At 38.5% G+C, this 23073-nt stretch overlaps 1 protein-coding gene across 1 annotated transcript in view; it reads right to left on the bottom strand.

Moving 5' to 3' along the window:
- The window catches only part of LOC150088287 (cubilin-like), a 1623406-nt gene that overhangs the window by 1029172 nt on the left and 571161 nt on the right, over window positions 1-23073 (bottom strand). Inside the window, exon 19 of the mRNA XM_090370104.1 lies at window positions 11030-11225. Within this exon, the coding sequence (XP_090226230.1) occupies window positions 11030-11225 (196 nt within the window). The remainder of the gene's footprint in view (window positions 1-11029; window positions 11226-23073) is intronic.

The following is a 23073-nucleotide window of genomic DNA, read 5'->3' as shown; positions in this document are numbered from 1 at the left end:
AGTGCTAGTCAATCGTCAGGAAAGGGACAAAAAAGACATTGATCACCAGAATTGAAGTTACAGTACCTGATGTTTTAATGTAAGGTGACTCCCCTTCTAAACAATACATAATTCCTTTCCTCCTCTTCAGCTTCTGCCATCATCGCTCCTCAGTAAAGGTAAAGTTCTGGTTAAATTTTTATTTATTTATGTATCAGATTCATGGCTGGGAACGGATTATTCCAATTTTAGCTAATTCCTATGGAAAAAATTGATGCTATATTCGTCTGATTCAGTATTCATCCGTCCCTCAGGAATGGACTGATGACGAATATAGAGGTTCCATTGTACTTGGGTTTCAGGAAAGCTTTTGATACAGTTGCACATGGAAGACTGCTGTACAAATTGGAGCAGTATGACATTAAGGGCAAGTTGCTGCAAAGGATAAAGGGATAGTTAAGTTGGAGACGGCAGAGAGTGGTAATAAATGGATACTACTCTATGTGGACTAATGCTATTAGTGGAGTTCTGCAGGGTTTGTTGCTGGGTCCACTGTTTTGTGTATTTATCAATGATATCGATGAAGGTATATCAGGCTTAATGTCCAACTTAACAGGTTGGCAGGGTTGTTAATGATACTAAAGACAGTATGCTACTGCAACAGGATACAAAGAAGTTATGCAGATGGGTTTAGAAGTGGCAACTGAAGTATAATGTTGACAAATGCCAAGTACTGCATACGGGTAGCAGTAATCCAAGAGAAATGTACCAACTGTGTGGAACACTCAGGGAGGTGGAGAATGAAAAAGACCTGGGGTGTAATTGTGCAGTCAGATATGAAGTTCTCTTACCAGTTCAGACGGGCTGCCAGAGCAGGTCATGGAATTTTGTCAATGATATATGGGAATTTTGCTAACAGCAACAATGAAGTGATTATCCCTTTGTATAAGGCAATGGTCAGACCACACCATGAGTGCTGCGTACAGGTCTGGAGGCCTCATTTTAGCAAGGATGTAGAGTTGCTAGAATGAGTACAGAGAAGGGCAACAAGATTGGTGAGAGGAATAAAGATGTGCACTTCCGAAGAAAGGCTTAAGTTCTGCAAGTTGCAGCATCCAGAGACTAGGCACCTGTGAGGTGATCTGATTGAGGTGTATAAGGCCTTGAATGGTTTGAGCAGGCTCAATGCTGACGGGATACTTCTGCTTGCTCAGACTAAGAACCTGAGCAGGCATAGATTTAAACTGAGAAAAGACAGTTGCAGAATAGATGTGCAAAAGTTTTGCTTTAGCCAGCAAGTAGCTGATTGCTGGAAATGACTTCCATCTGTTGTTGTGAAAGTTAGTAGCTTAAATAAATTTAAGGCTGAACTAGACAAACATTTGGAGTGACCGGATGGGCAAAATGGGAAGGTTTATTTATTATTTATTTTTTTTTTTTTTTGGCTGATGCTGTATAAGCTTGCTTTCTTGCATCATATACCTCAACTAATGCTAATATACCTTCATCAATAATCTTCATAAATACTGAAAAAAAAAAAAAACAATCCGGCCCTAGGGAGATCCATTAATACCATTAGTCCATAAAGAGCAGTGTCCACACTTGTCTTCTACTTAACCAGTCTTTTATACACAGCAGTAACTTTATGCCAAATGGCTCCAGTTTGCACAGTAGTATTTTGTGTGCAACAGTATCAAAAGCCTTCCTGAAATCCAAATAAACAATATCAAAATCCTTTGTTGCATATCAAATCCTTTGTTCCTTGGTCACTACATCATAGTAACCTATCATAATGGTTAGACAAACCGCCACTTAATAAATCCATGCCTTGACTGCAGTATAATTGCATTCCTGTCCACATGGTGTTAATTACATTTTTTACCAATGACTTCATTATTTTCCCTGAAAGAGATATTAAGCTAACATGTCTATAATAACTAATGTCACCTTTTGATCCCCCATTATGAACTGGGGATACATTCACACGTCTCCAGTCCATAGAGACTTTCCCCGAATCCAAGGATGCTTTCATAATTAAGGTTAAGGGGATTATCTATTTTGTTGCCTTCTTTAATATGATTGGATCGATTCCATCCACCTAAGTCACCCTTTTTTATGTTCGGTTTCAAATTTACCATTAGAGTTTGATAAATTTCTGGCATCCTTTCACCTAAAGAATTCATCACATGTGAATGTAATGAAAAATACCTATTCAATTTGTTAGCAACCAGAGCACGGTCATCAACAATTATCCCCTGACATCAAGTAGCTTAATGTGATTCAATCGATTCCTTCTACTGTCAATATAAGCATAGAAGTCTTTGCTGCACTTCTTTGCATTCTTTCAAATTTTCCTAATCAACCTTAGCTTGTCTACTCTCCTTTGTGACTTGATTATGGAGTAATTTATATATACCATAGGCTTCTCTATCCCTATCCCTATCCCTATCTCTATCCCTTGATAATTTATATGCATGCCATACACTTTTTCTTATCTGTTACGCATCTCAATAGTTCATCTGACATCCATTAAACCCCCAGGGGCTCACATCTGGTGAGTATTGCCTTGGCACACCCAGGTCCTGAGCTGGATATCATCATCATTCTTTTTCTTGGCGATTCCCTTCTACTTTTCTCTCTCTCTCTCTCTCTCTCTCTCTCTCTCTCTCGGGGTAATTCGGAATTTTTTTTTTTTGGCTGGTGCAGCATAAGCCTCAGGCTTCCTTGTACCATATGGCAATGATAATAATAATAATAATAATTTGGGTCTAAGCCTTAAACAGTATTTCTTCATTGGTAAGAAAAGCCTAGTAGCTTCTATGATTACTTCCCTGAATGCTTCCCATTTAGAATTTGATGTTGGTAACATCATCAGTTAGTACCACTGCATAGAATTTAATACTCTCTAAGACTACTATAATCACCCTTAACAAAGCAAAAGTCTTTCCCTTTACCTTTGATAGCAGTCATATCTTTAACTAATTCCACATTAGTACACTGTGATTTCTGCCACCCAGTGGATCTTTTACCAGCAGATTCTTAATGCATAAAGAATCACTGCTCATAACCAGATAAAGGGTGTTCTTCCTCTTGCTGCCTTGCTAACATGCTGCTGTAGAAAACAGTCATCCAACAGATCTACAAAAGTCTTGCTGGCACATAAATGACCAACCCAAAAATTCCATTCAACATCTGGAAAGTTAAAATCCCCTATTATAAGACATTCATATTTATTGGCCCACTCTATTTCTCTGTATAGCTTTTTTGCTATACTCACTGGAGTCATAAGGCCTATAACTAACTCCTACTCTCAATTTTTTTCCCTGTGTTTATATCACACCAAACTGACTCAACATTGCACTGGTCAAACATGTCAATTGGATGCAGTGCCTCAGATATAATATACTTCTTAACTAAGAGCATAACCCCTCCACCTATCCTTTCTGTATACATTGTTCTCCCCATGTTAAAATTCAGCATCATTTTTATGTCTGAGTGATACCAAGTCCCCACTATCTCTACAATGTCTGCATTTGATGACTTTATCAGTACTCCAAATTCTTCATGAAATTTGAAGCTCTTACTCTTAGTTACCCTAACATAGCCTATGCATTTACTTGTTCCATGATGACCCACAGCAGGAAATCCACTTGAAATCTCTGCACCTCACTTTGCAGGCTGCTACTGTATATTACAAAAGGAGCAGTGCAAAAATCATTTTCAGCTCTGCCTGGAGCTCTACTTTAATGTATCATTCTATGTATCTCCCAAGTTAGCAATTTTCTGACCTCATATCACTGTCTCAGTAGCATCAGCAAATATTCCTCCACCCCTTCTGTGTAATTTTATTTGATCTCTCTAAAACCAATCTCTCCTGTTAACAAGCACTGATCATACTGAGAAAAATTCTACCCAATGAACTTAACACATTCTCTGCAGGGTCGAAGTGATTGACAAGGCTTGCAAAATATACTCTCTCCTATTGTGTCTGGGCAATTCTGTCCATTCACATTAGGGGAGAGAGAGAGAGAGAGAGAGAGAGAGAGAGAGAGAGAGAGAGAGAGAGAGAGAGAGAGAGAGAGAGAGAGAGAGAGAGAGTATGTGTTGAGGGAGTACATGTTAATTGCCCAGACACTTTCAAAATCGATCCTAAATTGCAACTTTTTACCAACATTGCTCTGTACTTGTTAAGTAAGTCTGCAGATCTCCTGCTCTTAACATCATTAGCGCCAACGTGTACAACAATATAACATTTTGTGCCCTTAAAAGATGATATCTGCTCTACAATGTCTACTTTTGTCCCAGGTAGACATATCATGGTTCTATTCCACTTATCCTTTTTGTATAACATATTTCCTATTTCTCTGAAAACAGAGTTAGTGACAATAACAACCTCCTGTGTTCGACTAGAGCATTCTGCATTGGAGATTGCCACTGTGTTGCCTCATCCAGAAATGTGAGATCTGGAATTGAGTTGGGGAGCTGACAGCTTGATGGGGCCCATTTTAATTCTTTCAAAGGCATATATCGTACTCTTCAAACTCTCATAAACACCCATCAGAACACTGAGCTGGCGCCAAACATTTTTACGCCCTGTGCATCAAAAACACAAAAAACATCCCTGTCAGCTGTATCATGTCCTATTCCAGAAAAGACTGAAAACATTGCACAAGTTGCACATCTTGCTGTGCCTTGATTCACAGAAGTAGCACCCCTTCAGTTTTTCACCATAGAACTTTGGCTAATATGTGCCCGTTACCTTGCTGCTCTAATCTGGGACACAATTTCTGTTCAAATAAAATTTAATTGATTAATAATGAAAATTAATAAAATGAATCAATTTTGACAGTACTACATTAAGTTAATAGATTGCAAATGCAGTGATACATAATATGCGGGGAGTGCGTGCGAGAGTACATGTGAACAGGAGAAGTTTTTACGGCTCCAGCAAATAGAGAAGTTTTTGCTTTTTTATTGTTTTAAATTGGCATATTTATTTATTTTTTAGAGTTGCTTTATATTCCTAGTAACAATACTTTAGTTTAAATTGAATTTAGATTTTGTAGCTTATTACTTAGTATCAGTAAGGGTATCAAATCCATGTATGGAAAAGTTTTTAATTATACTTGGCTGCTTTATTGACTTAATTGTTAGATTAAATTATTTTTTTATAAGTAGCTTATAGACCTAGTCAAGCTCCGTGGTTTATTATGAATTTAGATAGCGCAATTTGGAAAGTAAATAATACCTTGTGTCCATAGATTAACCGTTCGTAACTTGCTACCATTACATACGATACTGCTGTTATATGAAACAACCTGTGCTAGCATAAGATTTAATGGAAAACTAGATAGCAAGTATAGTAGTATCAATTAATCTGTAAAATTTATTAATCTTATTAAATTTCATTGTCAATTGAATTGTACTTTTTTAACTAAATAAATATAGCGACCTAGTTATTACAAACGTAACATCATATATTAATACATATAAGTTGACAGGGGATAAAAAGTCATATAACGTAACTCGCAGATAATACGGGGTACCGTATAGTGTTATAACTGCATTGGGATATAGGTTTAGGGTTATATTTTGTATTTGAATTTTATTGAACTTTCATAGAAATCATGAATCAGACCAGAGCAGCAAAGCAAAAGTCTCAGACTAGTGGGAGTGTTGTGGCTCAGGGGAGAACTGAGGGAGGACGGTTGTTCTCTGAATCACAGTTTATTGAAATGCACTGCTTGTTTGATGTTTTTGAGCAATCAGGAACGGGACATGATATTGCAAAGGGGAATATCTTTGTGTGTGCGTGATATAAGGAGTGTGAGGAAATCAGGGCACAAACTCGGCATTGTTATGGGCTTATATGAGAGCTTGAAGGACAAGGTGGATGCTCTCGAAGGATTTAAATTGAGAGGCCCATCAAGCTCTCAGCAGCCCACATCAATGCCAGAGCTTGCACTTGAACATCACGCAACACAACGACATTCCCTGAGGCAGAATGCACTGGTCCCAAAGGAACTAGTGGTCGTAGGTGACTCTATTGTCAGAGAAATGGGGAACATATTGTGCTAAAAGGATAGATGGAACAGGACCAGGGTATGTCTCCAGGGGCAAAAAGGTTGATGACATTGTAGGGCAGATATCATCCTTTAAGGGCACAAAGGGTTAGACTGTAATACACGTTGACATTAACGATATTAAGAGTAGGAGACCAGCAGAATTACTTAAGTACAACACAATGCTGGAAAAAAGCCGTGAGTTAGGGTTGAATTTGAAAGTGTCTGCAATTCTGCCCAAACACGATAGGAGGGAGTATATGATGAGAGCCCTGACAATCAATTCGGCTCTGGAGAGACTGTGCAAGGCTCAAGGGATAGAATTTTTCTCAGTCTGGTCTGTGCTTGTTAACAAGAGACTCTGCTTCTACAGGGATGGGATACACTTAAATAGAAAGGGTACAAGAATATTTGCTGATGCCATCGAGGCACAGTTAGGTGGGTTGGAAAACTGCTAGTTTGGTGGGATACATGGACTAATAGATTAACAGTAGCCGCTGGCAGAGGTAAAAATGATTCTTGCACTACTTCTATTGAAATGCAATTGAGCAGAAGCCTGGAAAGTAAGGCAATGGGAATTTCCAGAATTGCTGGGAGTCATAGTGGAACAAGTAAATACATGGGCTGTTCAGGGTAATAAGAGAAGAAACAGGTGCATGTATACTTGCATGTACACCAATGCTAGGAGTGTAGTTAATAAATTCGATGAGTTTGAAGTGCTAGTCAAGACATCAAAGGAAGATATTGTTGGGATATCAAAGACATGGTGCCACACAGACATAAGCAGTGCAGAACTGGAATTTGGGGAGTACAATGTGTACAGAAAGGATAGACAGGACAGGAAAGGAGGAGGGGTTATGCTGTTAGTTAAGAAACACATAAAATCTAAGGAAGTGCATCCAATCGATGTTGGTGGACAATGCAATGTTGAGTCTGTCTGGTGTGACATAAGCACTGGGAAAGAAAAAATGAGAGGAGGTGTGTGTTATAGGCCTAGTGCAGAGAAATAGAGTGGGCCAGTAAATTAGAATGTCTTATAATGGGGGATTTTAATTTCCTGGATATTGACTGGAATTTGTGGGTTGGTCACTCACACACTAGTAAGGCTTTTGTGGATTTATTGGATGATTATTTTCTAAAGCAGCATGTTCGGGTGGCAACTAGAGGGAGTAATACTCTTGATCTGATTATCAGTAGTGATTCTTCATGCATCAAGAATCTGCAGATAAACGAACCACTAGGTGGCCGTAATCACAGTGTGCTGAAGTGGGATTTACTCAAAGAGGTAACTACCATCAAGGGTAAAGGGAAGGGTTTTGCTTTTGTAAACATGACTACGGTGGTCTGAGACAGTATTTAAATTCTATATGGTGAAACCAAGTGATGATGTTACCAACAGCAAATTCAAAATGGGAAGCATTCAAAGAATTAATCTTGGAAGCTACTAGGCTTTACCTACCAACTAAGAAATATTGTTCAAGGTTTAGGCCTAAATGGATGTCAGATGAACTAATTAGACATGTGACAGAGAAGAAAAATGCATGGGATACATATAAATTATCATGTGACACAGAAGCCTATGATAGATATAAGCTGGTCATAACCAAGTTACAAAGGACGTTAGGCAGGCGAAGGCCGATTATGAGAAATATTTGGCAAAGGATGCAAAGAAAAACAGCAAAGAGTTCTTTACTTATGTAAACTCTAGAAGGAAGGGGATGAATCAGATTGGTCCACTTGATATAGATGGTTCAACTATTGATGATCCTGCTCAGGTAGCTAACAAACTAAATGAATATTTTGCATCGACATTCACACATTCAGAAAGAGGAGAAATTGTTGAAGATAAACACAAGAAAGGCACCTCGGGTGGATGGAATCTATCAAGTTATATTAAAGGAGGCGACAAAGGAAGTAAGCAAACCCTTACCCTTAATTATGAGAGCTTCCCTGGACTGGAGATATGCAAATATGACCCCAATCTGCAAAGGAGGATCAAAGGGAGACAAAGGTAATTACAGACCTGTTAGTTTAACTTCTGTTCCAGGGAAATTAATGGAGGCACTGGTTAAAGAAACATTGCAGGATCATCTAGACTTCAGTTATAGCTCGTACACACAATGGATTTGTTAAGGGGAAGTCTTGTCTGGCTAATTTTATTGGATACTATGATGTAGTCACATAGGAACTGGATGCAAAGAATAACTTTGATACCATATATTTGGATCTCAGAAAAGCCTTTGATACTGTTGCACATGTATGACTGCTGCACAAATTGTGGCAGTGTGACATTGGAGGCAAATTACTGCTATGGATAAAGGGGTGGTTGAGGGGGAGAAGAAAGAGAGCGGTAATCATTGGACACTGCTCATCGTGGACTAATGTTATTAGTGGAGTCCCTCAAAGTTCAGTGTTGGATCTATTGTTGTTTTCTGTATTTATAAATGATATTGATGATGGTATATCAGGCTTAATGTCCAAGTTTGCTGAAGATACGAAGGTTGGCAGGGTTGTTAATGACACTAATGACAGTACCCTGCTGCAACAGGATCTAGAAAAGTTGAGCAGATGGGCTGATAGGTGGAAAATGAAGTTTAAAATTGACAAATGTAAATTAATACATATGGGACGCAGTAATCTCAGAGTAACGTATCACCTCTGTGGTACCACACTGACAGTGGTAGAGAATTAAAAGGACCTGGGGGTAATTGTGCAGGCAGATATGAAGTTCTCTAAGCAGTGCAGACAGTCTGCAAGAGTAGCGCATGGTGTCTTGTCAATGATATACTGGAATTTTTCTAGCAGGGATAAGGAGGTGATTATCCTCTTGTATAAGGCAATGGTGAGACCACACCTTGAGTACTGTATACAGTCTGGAGGCCTCATTTTAAGAAGGATGTAGAGCTGTTTGGAACGTGTACAGAGATGGGCATCTAGTTCAGTGAATGGAACAAAGGGTTGCTCTTACGAAGAAAGGCTTAAGTTTTCCAAAAATTACAGTGTCTGGAGACTAGGCACCAGCGAGGTGATCAGATTGAGGGGTATAAAGCCGTGAATGATTTGAGCATTCTCAATGCTGATGGGATTCTTCGTCTTGCTCAGAATAATCACCTGAGAGGGCATAAATTCAAATTGAGGAAAGATAGTTGTAGGATAGATGTGTGGAAGTTTGCCTTTAGCCAGCGGGTGGTTGATTGCTGGAACACACTTCCATCTGTTGTTGTAGAAGTTGATAGCTCAAATAGATTCAAGGCAGAACTTGACAAACATTTGGAGCGAGTGGTTGGGTGAAATAAGGGTTTTTTTTTTTTTTTTTTTTGGCTGATGCTATATCTTATGCTATCAATTCAAGATATGCTTTATGCTATATACTGTCACAATATCAGAGTTTTAAATTAGTTATATCCTCACAAATTTACTAGCTAAAAACAAAAAAATAAATAAATAAAATAAGTAAAGCCTAAGAAGTAAGTAGAACCTTGTTCATTTATTTTTCACACTTAAAACCCTACAATTCCCCTACAATACTCGTTACATTCTACGATATTCTGGCCAAAACACCAATACAAAAGCTCTATGAATATTAAGTTGTAACTCAAAATCTCTAGCTAAATTTAAAAATAAGCTAATGAACATCACTGAGACTAATATATTATTTGTCAAACACAATTTAATATGGTAATTAATCAAAAATACGGTAAAAATTAAATTTCCAAAATACTTATTCGTTCACACAAGCTCTAAATTTTTCCTATGCACAGTTATGATCTTGTACTCGAGTGCCTCAATTTTAATTGTCCATCTACCTCATTACTGCCTGGATTTGTCATAGTGAGGACTCAATGTAGTTTCATTTGTTTGTTTGTTTCGGGATTTATTAGGCGCATTGGCAACTATGGCCATAGTGCGCCAAATGTAATTTGAAAAGCAAACAACAGGGATGCTCGCTCATGATAACTCAAATGTTCCTTGCAGTTGTTGCGAACAGGATGGGTGAAGACCTCCACTTCAGATAGCTCATTCCATCTCAACCTGCAGGTGCTCAACTGGATTGAGATCACTGATCTCAACTAGATTGAGATCACTGATTGATCACTGATCTCAACTGGATTGAGATCACATCTAGTGGCTGGGAGGCCACCAGAGTGAGCTGAATTCATTCTTGTTTTTCTGGAGCTCTTTGGTATAATTCTGAAGAACTATTCATAGATGAATACACTGCTGACATTAAGGGATGTATATGGTTGGAAACAATTTCTGGATAATCTCTGACATCCAAATGTTGCTGCACTGGTCTAAACAGGTTGTTCTGATGTCAGCAATGCAAGCTAGATCCAAGAACTTTACTGGTTTCACCATATTCTGGTCCACCAGCATTAAACAGCAGGAACCAAGATTCTGAGATCAATCATTGCCCTCTCTAGTATTGGTGTTCCTGAGCCCACTGCAACCTGTATTTTCCTGTATTATTCTGGCAGGAGTGGAACCTGTTTGGGTATTGGCTGCAATTTCTGATCAGTAACAAGGTGTGATATAGCCTTTCTGCTACCCTCAAGTCTTGTCAGCCTCTGTTGGCTTCTTCCATAATCAGATGCTTTCAACTATAGGAGGGTTACTGTGTTCTGTAATATGTTTACTAGATCAACGATGTCGATACTCCCAAGATATAGTCACATGAAAACCTCAGCAGTGTTATAGTTTCTGAGACTCATCAGGCACATCTAGTGTTGATCACCATGCCAATTCTTAATCACTTAAATCTTTTGTCTTGTCAATCCTCAAACTGAATTGCCATGATGTTCCCACACTGAAATCCACACACATTCCTATGCATTTACTCATTTTCTTTATTTTGATGCCAATAAAACATAATGCTGTTATTGAGGGAGCATCCCAATTCATGAAAATGGGTAGTACCTAAAAAAAAGTGGTAACTCTTTTAGATATATAGACAAAAAGAGGAAATAAAACAGTGAGGCATAACTTACATGATACTAAAGAAGATGGAGTGACAAGCACAGTTTCATTTACTGCTACCCAATGGAGCTTCCAGAGCCCTCCTACATATCTTTCTGAAACATATCTGATCAGAACTCTGTTGGAATGTGACACAAGTGGTGGGGGTAATAGTCTACCACAAATATGGCCCATTTCTGGGGCATTTATATCGTACCCATCAAATATCTGTAATAATAATAATGTTATTAACATATTTATATATGCAGTGTGCTGAAATAGTACACACACACACACACACACACACACACACACACACACACACACACACACACACACACACACACACACACACACAGGCTTAAAAGATATGAACCTTTGTATTAAGATGTTCACAGACAGAAGAAATGCATATAAATGTGATGAGGATGATGACTGATTTTACTGGAGAAAAAATGACTGTGGTTATACTGCACCAGGAAAAAAATAAAATATGAAAGAATATAAGAGATTCTGGTAACTTTTAAAAAGGATACCTCATAAAATTGTTATATACAGGGTGGCCATAATTAAAGTATCCCTATTCAGAGCTCTCTGTAACTCTAAGTAATAAGTGGAATGCCACCAATATTAGTAAGTAAACTATTCAATGCATGGGGAGAAGGACCCCATGAAAAAAAAAAAAAGTTTGGAAATCTGCCAATAGGGCATAATATGGTGCTGTACAAGATGAAACACATGACAAAGTACCAACAAATAAATAACTAGGACAGACCATAATTAAATTACAAATTTTTATTTCGGCTCTTCGAAAAAAAAAAAAAAAACAGAAAGAAACTGAACTAAACTGCCAGAGGAAATGTGCTCTGGCAGTTTAGTTCATTGGGTCCACAGCTGCAAACTCACTCACAGTTTGCTCCCGATGGTCGATGATGTCGCTGCTGGTGGAGTTGGTTTTCAACATGATTACCATTGTTCTGAACCAGAAATTTCATTCGATGCACAGTGTGCTTGACTGCAGAATGCAACATTTCTGGAGTAATGTTCTGCACGTGCTGCATTAAGTTGTCCTTTACGACAGGCAGGTTAGGGACACTTCCTCGATAGACATTGGCCTTGAGGTGACCCCACAGCCAAAATCACATGGTGTAAGGTCAAGCGAATGTGGTGGCCATGCAAGGGGAAACAAACAACTAATGACTCTTTCTGATGTAAAGTGATGCTGGAGAAGCTGCTGTACTGGTCGTGTGAATGGAGGAGCCCCATCTTGCATAAAAATTGTCTCATCCAGGCATACTCTTTGCTGCAGTTGAGGAATAACGAAACTGCTCCGCATGTGATGATATCTTTGTACTGTAATGGAACATGCTATTCAGCAAATCCCATTGCACTCGTCAAAAATCACTGTTTGGTGTGGCATGACTTCGAATTTCATCCTAGGGCCATACTTTTTGCGAGGAATTGCAGTCATGCCACACCAAACAGTGATTTTTGACGAGTGCAATGGGATTTGCTGAATAGCATGCAGTGCTTCTGAAGCTGAAGATTGCCCATATTTGGCAATTTTGAGTGTTGACAGTCCCATCAAGATAAAAATGGACCTCATCTCTCCAAAGAATGTTTCGTGGCCAGGCATCATCCACTTCCATTCTGGCCAAAAATGTTAGAGAAAATGCCATTAGTTTTTCAGGATCATTTCTTTGCAGCTGCTGCTGGTGACTGCAGCAGCTGCAAAGAGATCTTATATAGATAATAGTAGATTAATTTCCACACAGTGAAATATGGGACATCCAATTGCCTTGCTACTCCCCGTGCACTGCTACTAGTTCCAGCAGCTGTATCGACAATAGCTGTTGCAACTTCCTCGCTACCTGAGGTGAAACAGGCTTAACAACAAAGGACCAGTTTCCTCAAATTTGTTAATCATCCTTCTAACTGCTGCAGCTGATAAAGGACCTTGACATAAGTTCTTACAGCATCTAAATTCATGCAAAGCGGCTGCTGCATTGCATCCATTAATGTAGAAGGACTTCACAATTAAAACGCGATCAGGCAGAGTGAGATGCATTGTTAATAGTAAACTTACAGAATACGCTTGTGATGTTTGCATTGTAGCTTTATAGCTCTCTGCTGCTGGGAACATTAAATTAACTCAGATTTATGCAAATTTTCTGCTCTGTTCAGTGTCTTATTTTTTAGTTTCAATTTAAAACTTTAGTGAAATTCAGTTTCTTTCTGTTTTTTTTTTTCGAAAGGGCACAAATAAAAATTTGTAATTTCATTAAGGTTTCTCTTAGTTATTTATTTGTTGCTGGTACTTTGTCATGTGTTTCCTCTTGTATAATGCCATATTATCCCCTATTGGCTGATTTTGGAACTAATATATTTTTTTTTTTTCACGGGATCCTTCTCTCCATTTCCCCTGATGGTATTCTCCACCTTGTTGGGGGGGGGCTTGTGTGTCCCGATGACTCGGGGACTCTAAGTTGACAGTAGTTTAGGTACTGGTAAGGCCTCCCAAGCCGGACAGGTCAAAGGGTAGGGGCCAAACTAAGAGAGATACCCTGGTCCTCGAGGTTGGGGGTTGCTGCAACAGGCTAGCTCCTCGATCAGTGTAAAAAATACACAAATGCTAAACAACCTACACGTGAAAATGAAAACGGACTGCACTTTCAGGAACGACTCTGCAAACGAAAAAGGACAATGATTTTGGGATGCTGGAATATTCAAGGTCTTTCAACTAAAAGAAACTTTCTTCTAGATGAACTGCAAAAATTCAATTTAGACATTGTTGTGTTATCGGAGACAAAGAAAAAAGGATGTGGAAAGGAAATAATGGGAGTCGATAAGAGTGAAAGGCAAGAGCAGGAGTTTCTACTGTTGTTAAAAAGATTGAGACATAACATCAAAAACTGGCAATTTATTAATGAAAGAATGATCTCATTGAAATTGACAATGTATGGGAGAGAGAGATATGTATTTTGGGAATATATGCCCCGATTAATGACACCGCCGATACCTTGAAGAATGAATTTTGGGAGGATCTGAAAGAACTAATAGAAAAAATCCCTAAGAACAAAGAGATATTTTTAATTGGAGATTTCAATGCAAGAGTGGGAACTGAGCAAAATAGCAAAGTTATTGGAAGATTTGGAGAGAAAGAGAGGAACAACAACGGAGATAGACTATTCAGTCTTTGTGAACAGTTCGACTTGAGAATAAACAACACATTTTTCCAACTCAAGGATATCCATAAATATACTTGGTCACAGGAGAAAAGACAAATTAGATCAGTTATAGATTACATTATTTCAAAACATTCGGGGACATATGTATTGAAAGATGTCAGAGTTTAAGGAGCTGAATGTGGATCTGACCACTTTCTTGTTAAAACAACACTGAGGTGGAACTGGATTAAGAAAATAAGCATGGACAACCAACAATGCAGGGAAGGAGAAATGCTACAAGTGGATCAATTTAACGTTGAACTACTTCAGGACGTAGTTCAGGCATTAGAAACAACTTCACCCAGAGATTGGTTGCTGCAATTAACATAGAGATAAAAGGGAATACTGAAGAAATCTACAAATATTTAAAACATATTGTAAAAAAATAGCTCATGAAATCCTAGGCAAAAAGAAGAGCCAAGGACCAAAAAAGACCAGGATTACAGAGAAAGTAAGAAAGTAGAGGAAAAGAAACTTGCATATCAGAAATGGCTGGGTGATAGGAATGATGCATATAGGAATATTCATGTTGAAAAGAAGAAAATAGCCAATCGGTTGGTAGTAGAAGCGAAAAATGAAGAATGGGAAAGGAAATGTGTGACTATTAATAGCAAATTGCACTTCAAGCGATCAGCGGAATCATGGAAGGTCCTTAAAGACTTGAGAAAACAGAATAAACACAACACTGGTTTGCAATTAATACCTTTGAAAGACTGGATGAAGTACTATGAAGGACTTTTAAAAGAAGACCGGGAAGAGTTCAAGATGGTGGATTATTTTGGTGTAGAAGATTCAGGCTTAAAAGTTTCTGTTAGGGAAGTGGAACTCTTGCTAAAGGAAGGAAGAAATGGCAAATCACCTGGTCCTGGAGGAGTTTATGTGGAACTTCTGGAGGAAGTTATTGTTGTTATTTGGTTTTTTTAGGAGCATTAGCAACTAAGGCCATATTGCTCCGGGATATGCGGTGGTCATTCCCTGACCTTTCCTCATCCTCCGTATTTGGTGGTGACGGGCTCGAACCCCAAATACGGAGGATGTGGAAAGGTCAGGGAATGACCACCGCATATTCCCGGAGCAATATGGCTTTAGTTGCTAATGCTCCTAACAAAACCAAAAAAACAACAACAACTAAAACGTCTGGAGGAAGAGGAGCGGCTGTTCTGATACAGAAACTGTTAAAGCGTATACTGAGAGGAGAAGAAATACCGAAAGAAATGACTACAGGATAGATTACATCAATTTGTAAGAAAGGCGATCGGAAAGACTGTTCAAATTACAGAGGAATATGCATCCTGAACCGGCTGTTAAAGATTCTTGGAAAATGGATCAGGAACCATTTAGAAACCTGAATCGAGGTCAGAAGAACAAAGTGATTTTTCAGCTGGGAGGTCATATATAGATCAACAGTACAACAGATCCTTGAAAAATGCCAATCAAAAGGAAAATAAATCTATATGATTTTCATTGACCTTGAAAAAGACATATGACAGTGTTCCAAGAAAACTCTTAAGGGAAGCACTGAAAAGGCAATTTACAGCACCTCATTATTAAGGCAATTTACAGGAATAATAGATGCAGAATTAAAGTTGGATCAGCTTTGTCACCTGAAATTTATACTTCAAAAGGATTATTACAAGGAAGTTATTGTTGTTATTTGGTTTTTTTAGGAGCAATAGCAACTAAGGCCATATTGCATGTCACCAACACTTTTCAAAATTTATATCGACATCTGCCTAAGATCCTGGTCAAAAAAATGCGATAAAATGGGATTGCCGATTAATAAGAACACCTATATTCAAAATTTACTTTTTGCAGATGATCATGTGGTGTTAGTAGAAGACTTAGAAGATGCAGACTATGCATGTCGTCAGTTGTTTGAGGAATTTTTTTTTTTGGCGCATTGGCTTCTGTGGCCATAAATGCACCTCCCAAAATTTTTGCATTTATTCTGCAAAAGCCCGAGGCGGGATTCGAACCCGCAACCTTTGGGTTGCCAGGTAGGCACTTTACCCACCCAGTCGGCTACAATGAGGTCTAAAAATCAATTTTAGTAAAGACTGAAATGTTGTCTTCGGGATCAGTACACATTCTAAATATTGCAGGTTTTAAAATCAAACAAGTCGATAAATTCAAATATTTGGGATCAAATTTACAAAGTGATGGATCATCCCAAGCAGAGATCAATAAGAGAATGGCAGATGGCAGAAAGGCTATCGGCATGTTAAATTCTGTTCTGTGGAGCAAAAATATCCTAAATAAAACAAAGAAACTTATATTTCAAACGATTGTACAAAGTCTTCTATTTTATGGAGCAGAAAACTGGATGTTGAATAGGCGAGTGGAAAACAAATTGCTCTCCACAGAAATGGATTTTTGGAGATGTTCAGCAAGAACTTCTAGAAGAGACAGAAAATGGAATGAAGACATAAGAGAGAAGAAAATGGAAGTGAAAAAGAATATTATTGACACTATCAAAGAAAAGTGCTTAACATGGTATGGACATGTAAAACAGATGCATGACTCACGGTTTGTAGAACAACCAGTTCTAGAGTTCAGCTCATGGCGAATCAAAATGCAGCAGTCACATGCATCACAGTATATCTCATTCATTGGATCTCTTTATCTAACACATTGTACTTTAGTAGGAAATGTTCAAGTTTCATTGCGAAATTTATATTTTTATTTTTAAATAAATTTTTAAAGAAATCTATTAATTTTAAAGATTACTATTAATATATATTTTTAGTAGCAATGGGTAAAATATATATTTCTCCCTCCCCTTTGATTATGTCATTGTTTTGTAATATTAGGCATATAAATTTAATGATTTTCTATTATGACATTTAGAAAAAAGTATCGAAACATCATTCCGGTGTGTTCCGGCCAGAATACACCATTGCATATGCGGTCCTTAGCTAATTCTATAGCATGAAGATCAGTGCATATGCTGCACTCCTGGTGAATCTTCTTGGATATTGTACATGTGCTTTATGTGTTTATTGGCATATTAGCTGCTATGGCACTATCAAAGTGCCATAGCAGCTAATATTATGTGCCTATTCATAGGAGTGTTAGAAAATAATTAATAATGAAGTCAGATCAATTTCATTTCAGTTCAGATTCATAATCGATCATACTTTGCATTTTTCAATATTAAACTTCAGTTGCGTCTTCTCAGCCTATATACCTAACTTTTCTAGATCTTGTTGCAGTAGCATACTGTATTTACTATCATTAACAACCCTGCCAACCTTTGTATCCTCTGCAAACTTGGACATTAGGCCTGATATCGATATCATTAATAAATACACAAAACAACAATGGGCCTTGCACCGAACCCAGGGGGACTCAACTAATAGCATTAATCCATGTAGAGCAGTGTCCATTTATTACCACTCTCTGCCATCTCCCGCTCAACCATCCCTTTATCCATTGCAGCAACTTGCCTTTAATGCCATACTGCTCCAATTTGTACAGCAGTCTTCCATGTGCAACAGTATCCAAAGCTTCCCTGAAATCCAAGTATATGATATCAAAATAATTTTTTACATCCAGTTCCTTTGTGATCACATCATAGTATCGAAATTGGTCAGACAAGACTTCCCTTTAACAAACCCATGTTACGTCTGAACTATTACTGTAATCTTGTCTAGGTGATCCTGCATCACTTCTTTAACAATTTACTCCATTATTTTCCCTGGAACAGAAGTTAAACTAACAGGTCTATAATTATTTGCATCACCCTTTGAATCCGCTTTGGGAATCCAATGGTACAATTCTCAGAAACTTTCTGGGTGTATGATGGTTTTCTGCAATTGACTGGTGGATGCATTTTCTGTCCTCTTGACAGGGTAAGTTCAAATCTGTTTTCAGTTTTGAATTTCTTTTTCTTCCTTCCAGTAGTAGCATGCTTGAGAGTATGCAGGGTGTTCTCCTTGGCAATTTGTACAAATCTTTGATGTGGGATAAATATCAAATAAACATCCGTCACTCTCACGGTTTTTGGCACCACATCAAGCACAGGCAGAGTTGCAATGACAGGCTGTTCGAAATTAGCCCTACTTTTGGAACTTAAAGAACATCAGTGGAATTGAAATGTATATCCTTACTGAGCAGTCTGAGTAGTCAGTCCATTGATGGAACTTGGAGATCATGTGGTACTGAATGTAAGAATGAGAACTATAGAAAGAATGCAATTCCTGTTGTTTTGCATCGATATTCACTCAACCGCTGTCATTACACCTTTCAATTCAGAGCAGATCTCTCCTTCAGCGACACAAAGAAGATCCCATGCTGATGTGACACATGAAACGTTCAGTTTTTATTATAGTGATAGGTATTTACCTTATCAATGGGGATTTTGGAATTTAGTATTAGTATTACTCTTGATATTTTAAGGAGTCCTTATGTGCTGTGATGTAATGACTAGATCGTAGGTATAGCTTAGCTTAATTTTTCAGTACTCACCTCATAGTAATCTGCTTAGTTGGTGGAAGTTTTCCCACATATACAGCGGTTATGAGATTCTAATAACTTACTGGGATTATAAATTTAAAAACTAAGTTATGGGCTTTAAAAATTTTTCTAAGAAAGTATTAGTATTAGCAATGGCCATATGGTGCAAGGAAGTCAAAGACTTATGCTGCAATTTTATGAGCATGTTTGGAACAAAGGGGTTCCACTAAAAGATTTCCAGGTTATAGCCTTTTCACAGATTTGAAGATCCTACCAACCCTTCTAATTTTTTCTGGATGAAGGAGAGTGCCATTTTCCAGATTGCCTGCATTCTGCTGGATTGGTGAATAAGGACTGATTATCAGTAGGGATTCTTCATGCATTAAGAATCTGCAGATAAAGGATCCACTGAGCGACAGTGATCACAATGCATTGATGGGAATTATTTAAAGATGTAACTTCCATCAATGTTAAAGGGAAGGGCTTTTGCTTTCATAAAGGTAACTACAGAGAAGTCTCAGACAGTTTTTAAATTCTGTACAGTGGATCAACTTATGATGTTACCAACAGTGAATTCTAAATTGGAAGCCTTCAGGTACCTAATTTTGGAGGTTACTAGGCTTTTCATTCCAATTAAGAAATACTGTTCAAGATTTATGCCTAAATGGATATCAGATGAATTAGTGAGGCTAGTGGCAGAGAAGAAGAATGTATGGGATGCATATAAAGTATCAGGCAACACAGAAGCCTATGGCAGGTATAAACTAGTCTGTAATCAAGTCACAAAGGAGGTTTGGCAGGTGAAGCCAGATTATAAGAAATCTTTGGCAAAGGATGAAAAGAAAAACAGCAAGGAGTTCTTATGTAAACTCTAGAAGGAAAGGGATGAATCAGATTGGACCACTTAACATAGATGGGTTGACTATTGATGATGATGCTCAGGTAGCTGATAAACTGAATGAGTATTTTGCATCTACATTCACACATGAGGAGTTATTCAATGCAGGAAGTGCCAGAAGTTTATCAAAAGCTAACAGAGAGCTAAGCGATTTTGTAATAACTGAGAGCAAAGTGGAGGAGAAATTGTTGAAGTTAAACATAAGGATGGCACCTGGGGTGGACGGGATCTATCCAGTTATATTAAAGGAGGCAGCAAAGGAAGTAAGCAGGCCCTTGGCCATAATTATGAGCGCTTCCTTGGACTAAGGGGAGGTCCCCATGGACTGTGCAAATGTATCACCAATTCACAAAGGAGGTTCAAAAGGTGACACAAGTAACTATAGATCTGTTAGTTTAACTTGTGTTCCAGGGAAAATAATGGAATCACTGGTTAAAGAAGCATTGCAGGATCATCTAAACAAGACTGCAGTAATAGTTAAGAAATAGCATGGGTTTGTCAAAGGGAAGTCTTGTCTAACCAATTTGATTGGTTACTATGATGTGGTCACTAAGGAATTGAATGCCAAAAATAATTTTGAGATACTTGGATTTCAGGAAAGCTATTGATACTGTTCACATGGAAGACTGCTGTACAAATTGGAGGGGTAGGGCATCAAGAGTAAGCTGCTACAATGGATAAAGGAATGGTTGAGTGGAAGACAACAGAGTGTGGTAATCAATGGACACTGCTCCTCTTGGATAAATGTTATTAGTGGAGTTCCCCAAGGTTTGGTGTTGGGCTCATTGTTGTTTTGCATATTTATCAATGATATTGATGAAGGTATATCAGGTTTAATGTCCAAGTTTGCAGATGATACAAAGGTTGGCAGGGTTGTTAACAACAGTAATGACAGTATGATACTCCAACTGAATCTAGATTAAGTTGGGAAAATGGGCCGAGAAGTGGCAACTGGAGTTTAATATTGACAAATGCAAAGTACTGCATATGGGTAGCAATAAGTGAAGAGAAACGTACCAACTTGGTGGTACTACACTCAGGGAAGTGGAAAGTGAAAAAGATCTGGGGTAATTGTTTGTCATGTTGTTGTTGTTATTTGGTTTTCAGGAACTAAGGCCATATTGCTCCGTGGATATGCGGTGATCATTCCCCGACCTTTCTGCATCCTCTGTATTTGGTGATCACGGGCTCGAACCCCGGTCTAATCAAGAAACATGTGCTGCGCACTGCTGCTCCTGCTCACCTGGCTATGGAAATGCCGGGGGGGGGGGGGAGGTAATTGTGCAGCCAAATATGAAGTTCACTGAACAACGCAGACGGGCTCCCAGGGCAAGTCATGGAGTCTTGTCAATGATATATAGGAATTTTGCTAGCAGGGAGAGGAAGTTAATAATCCCGTTGTACAAGGCAATGGTGAGGCCACACCTAGAGTACTGTGTACAGGTCTGGAGACCTTGTTTTAGGAAGGATGTAGAGTTGCTAGAACAAGTACAAAGAAGGGCAACAAGATTAGTGAGGGGAACAAATGGGTGCTCTTACCAAGAAAGGCTTAAATTCTGCAAATTTCAGTGCCTGGAGAGCAAACACCTGCGAGGTGATCTGATTGAGTTGTATAAGGCCTTGAATGGGTTGAGCAAGCTGAATGCTGATAGGATTCTTCGTCTTGCTCAGACTAAGAACCTGAGGGGGCACAGTTTCAAATTGAGAAAATATAGTTGTAGAATAGATGTGCTGAAATTTGTCTTTAGCCAGTGGGTAGTTGATTGGTTGAAAAGGCTTCCATCTTTTGTTGTGGAAGCTAGTAGCCTAAATAAATTTAAGGCTGAGCTGGACAGGCATTTGGAACGAATGGAGGAATGAAATGGAAGAGTTTTTTTTTTTTTTTTTTGGCTGATGCTGTATAAGCTTGCTTTCTTGCATCATATGCCAATGCTAATGCTAAAGGATGAGTGGTGTCAAAGTTATCGTATCATCCATTCTGGGTGTTTTATTAGAGGTAAATCAGTGTCATCAGATTTGTTAGGCTGAGGCTTTTTTGGTGCCCCCAAAAGAAGAAAAGGGATTTAAATTACTCACAGAAGTAAAACAAGAAATTCTGATCCTCTAAGTACCTGATGCACAACAGAGCTCTAGAAGAGGATGCCCACAATTGAACTAGCAGTTACTAAATACATGAATGGGATATCTAGTTTGCTTAGAGCATTCATACCCACATTTCCAACGTCTTGAACCTGTCCCAATACCAAATGGGAGGAGACTTATTGTAATAGAGAAGACATAAGAATCACATGAACTGATCCCAATCAAGTTGCTGCAGGAGCTCCTGTCTTGTCAAAGGAGGGGCAAAATTGGTGTATTAGGCCTGAGCCCCTTACCCACCATGATCCACCTTTCTGAGTTTCCACAGGTTGCAGTGCACAGCTGCACTTGGTGGATTGCAATGATGAAACCCTGGAAACAAAGAATGGACACTGGATACCAGGGATGCTTATCTGAAAGCCTTTCAGCATCACTGAGAAGTCCTCTCACCATGTACAAGTACCCACATGGAGGGGTATGGAACAAAAAATAGAACATTTAAGAAAACATAATATTATTAGTTTAACACTAACAGCATTAGAATATAAAGAGTCATTATTTGAATATAAAGTTAGAGCATCAGTATATCCAAATAAGACTTATTGTAGCCACAGCACTGAAGCATATATTTGTTAAGGGGTGATTAGATCTTGTCTGGCCAATGATTGGTCAGGCAAGATCAGACAAAATAATTACAAAGGAACTGGATGAACAAAATAATTTTGATATCTTACTTTGGATTTCAGGAGAGCTTTTGATACTGTTGCACATAAAAGAATGCTGTGCAAATCGGAGGAGGTGTCATTCAGGGAATTTGCTGTCGTGAATAGTGAATAAAGGGTTGGGTGAGTGGGAGAAGACAGATAGTGGTTTTTCAATGGAGTGCTCTCTTCATGGACTATTATTAGTGTAGTCTCCTAGGGTTTGGTGCTGGGCCCATTGCTGTTTTCTGTACGTATTAATATGAAGTTCTCTTTATTATTTATTTATATGAAGTGCACACAGGCTGCCAGGATAGCTCATGTATAGGATTTTTGCTAGCAGGGATAAGGAGGTGATTATCTCACTGTATAAAGGAACATCTTGAATATTACATATAAGCTTGAAAGATTCATTTTAGGAAGAGTGTAGGGATACTAGAACGAGTGCAGAGAAGAGCACTGAGATTGGTAGGGGAAACAAAGTGGAGATCTTTCCAAAAAAGGCCTCAGATGTGGAGATTGCAGCCTCTGGGAGATTAGGCATCTGCAAGGTGATCTGACTGAGGTGTTTAAGGCTTTGAATGGACTGAGTAAGCTCAACACTGGTGGGATTCTTCCTCTTGTTCAGACTAGGCACTAGGCCCCTTTTAAAGTTTGTTATCCATACATAATATCACCTTCAACATGTAAGAAAACTCTTATAACTGTCATTCTCT

Source organism: Mastigoproctus giganteus, chromosome 3 (genome assembly GCF_048544385.1).
Source record: "Mastigoproctus giganteus isolate SK-2022 chromosome 3, ASM4854438v1, whole genome shotgun sequence".
Classification (NCBI taxonomy): Eukaryota; Metazoa; Arthropoda; class Arachnida; order Uropygi; family Thelyphonidae; genus Mastigoproctus; species Mastigoproctus giganteus.
The sequence above is the reverse complement of the archived record's forward strand: the minus strand, read 5'-3'. Positions and strand labels throughout refer to the sequence as shown.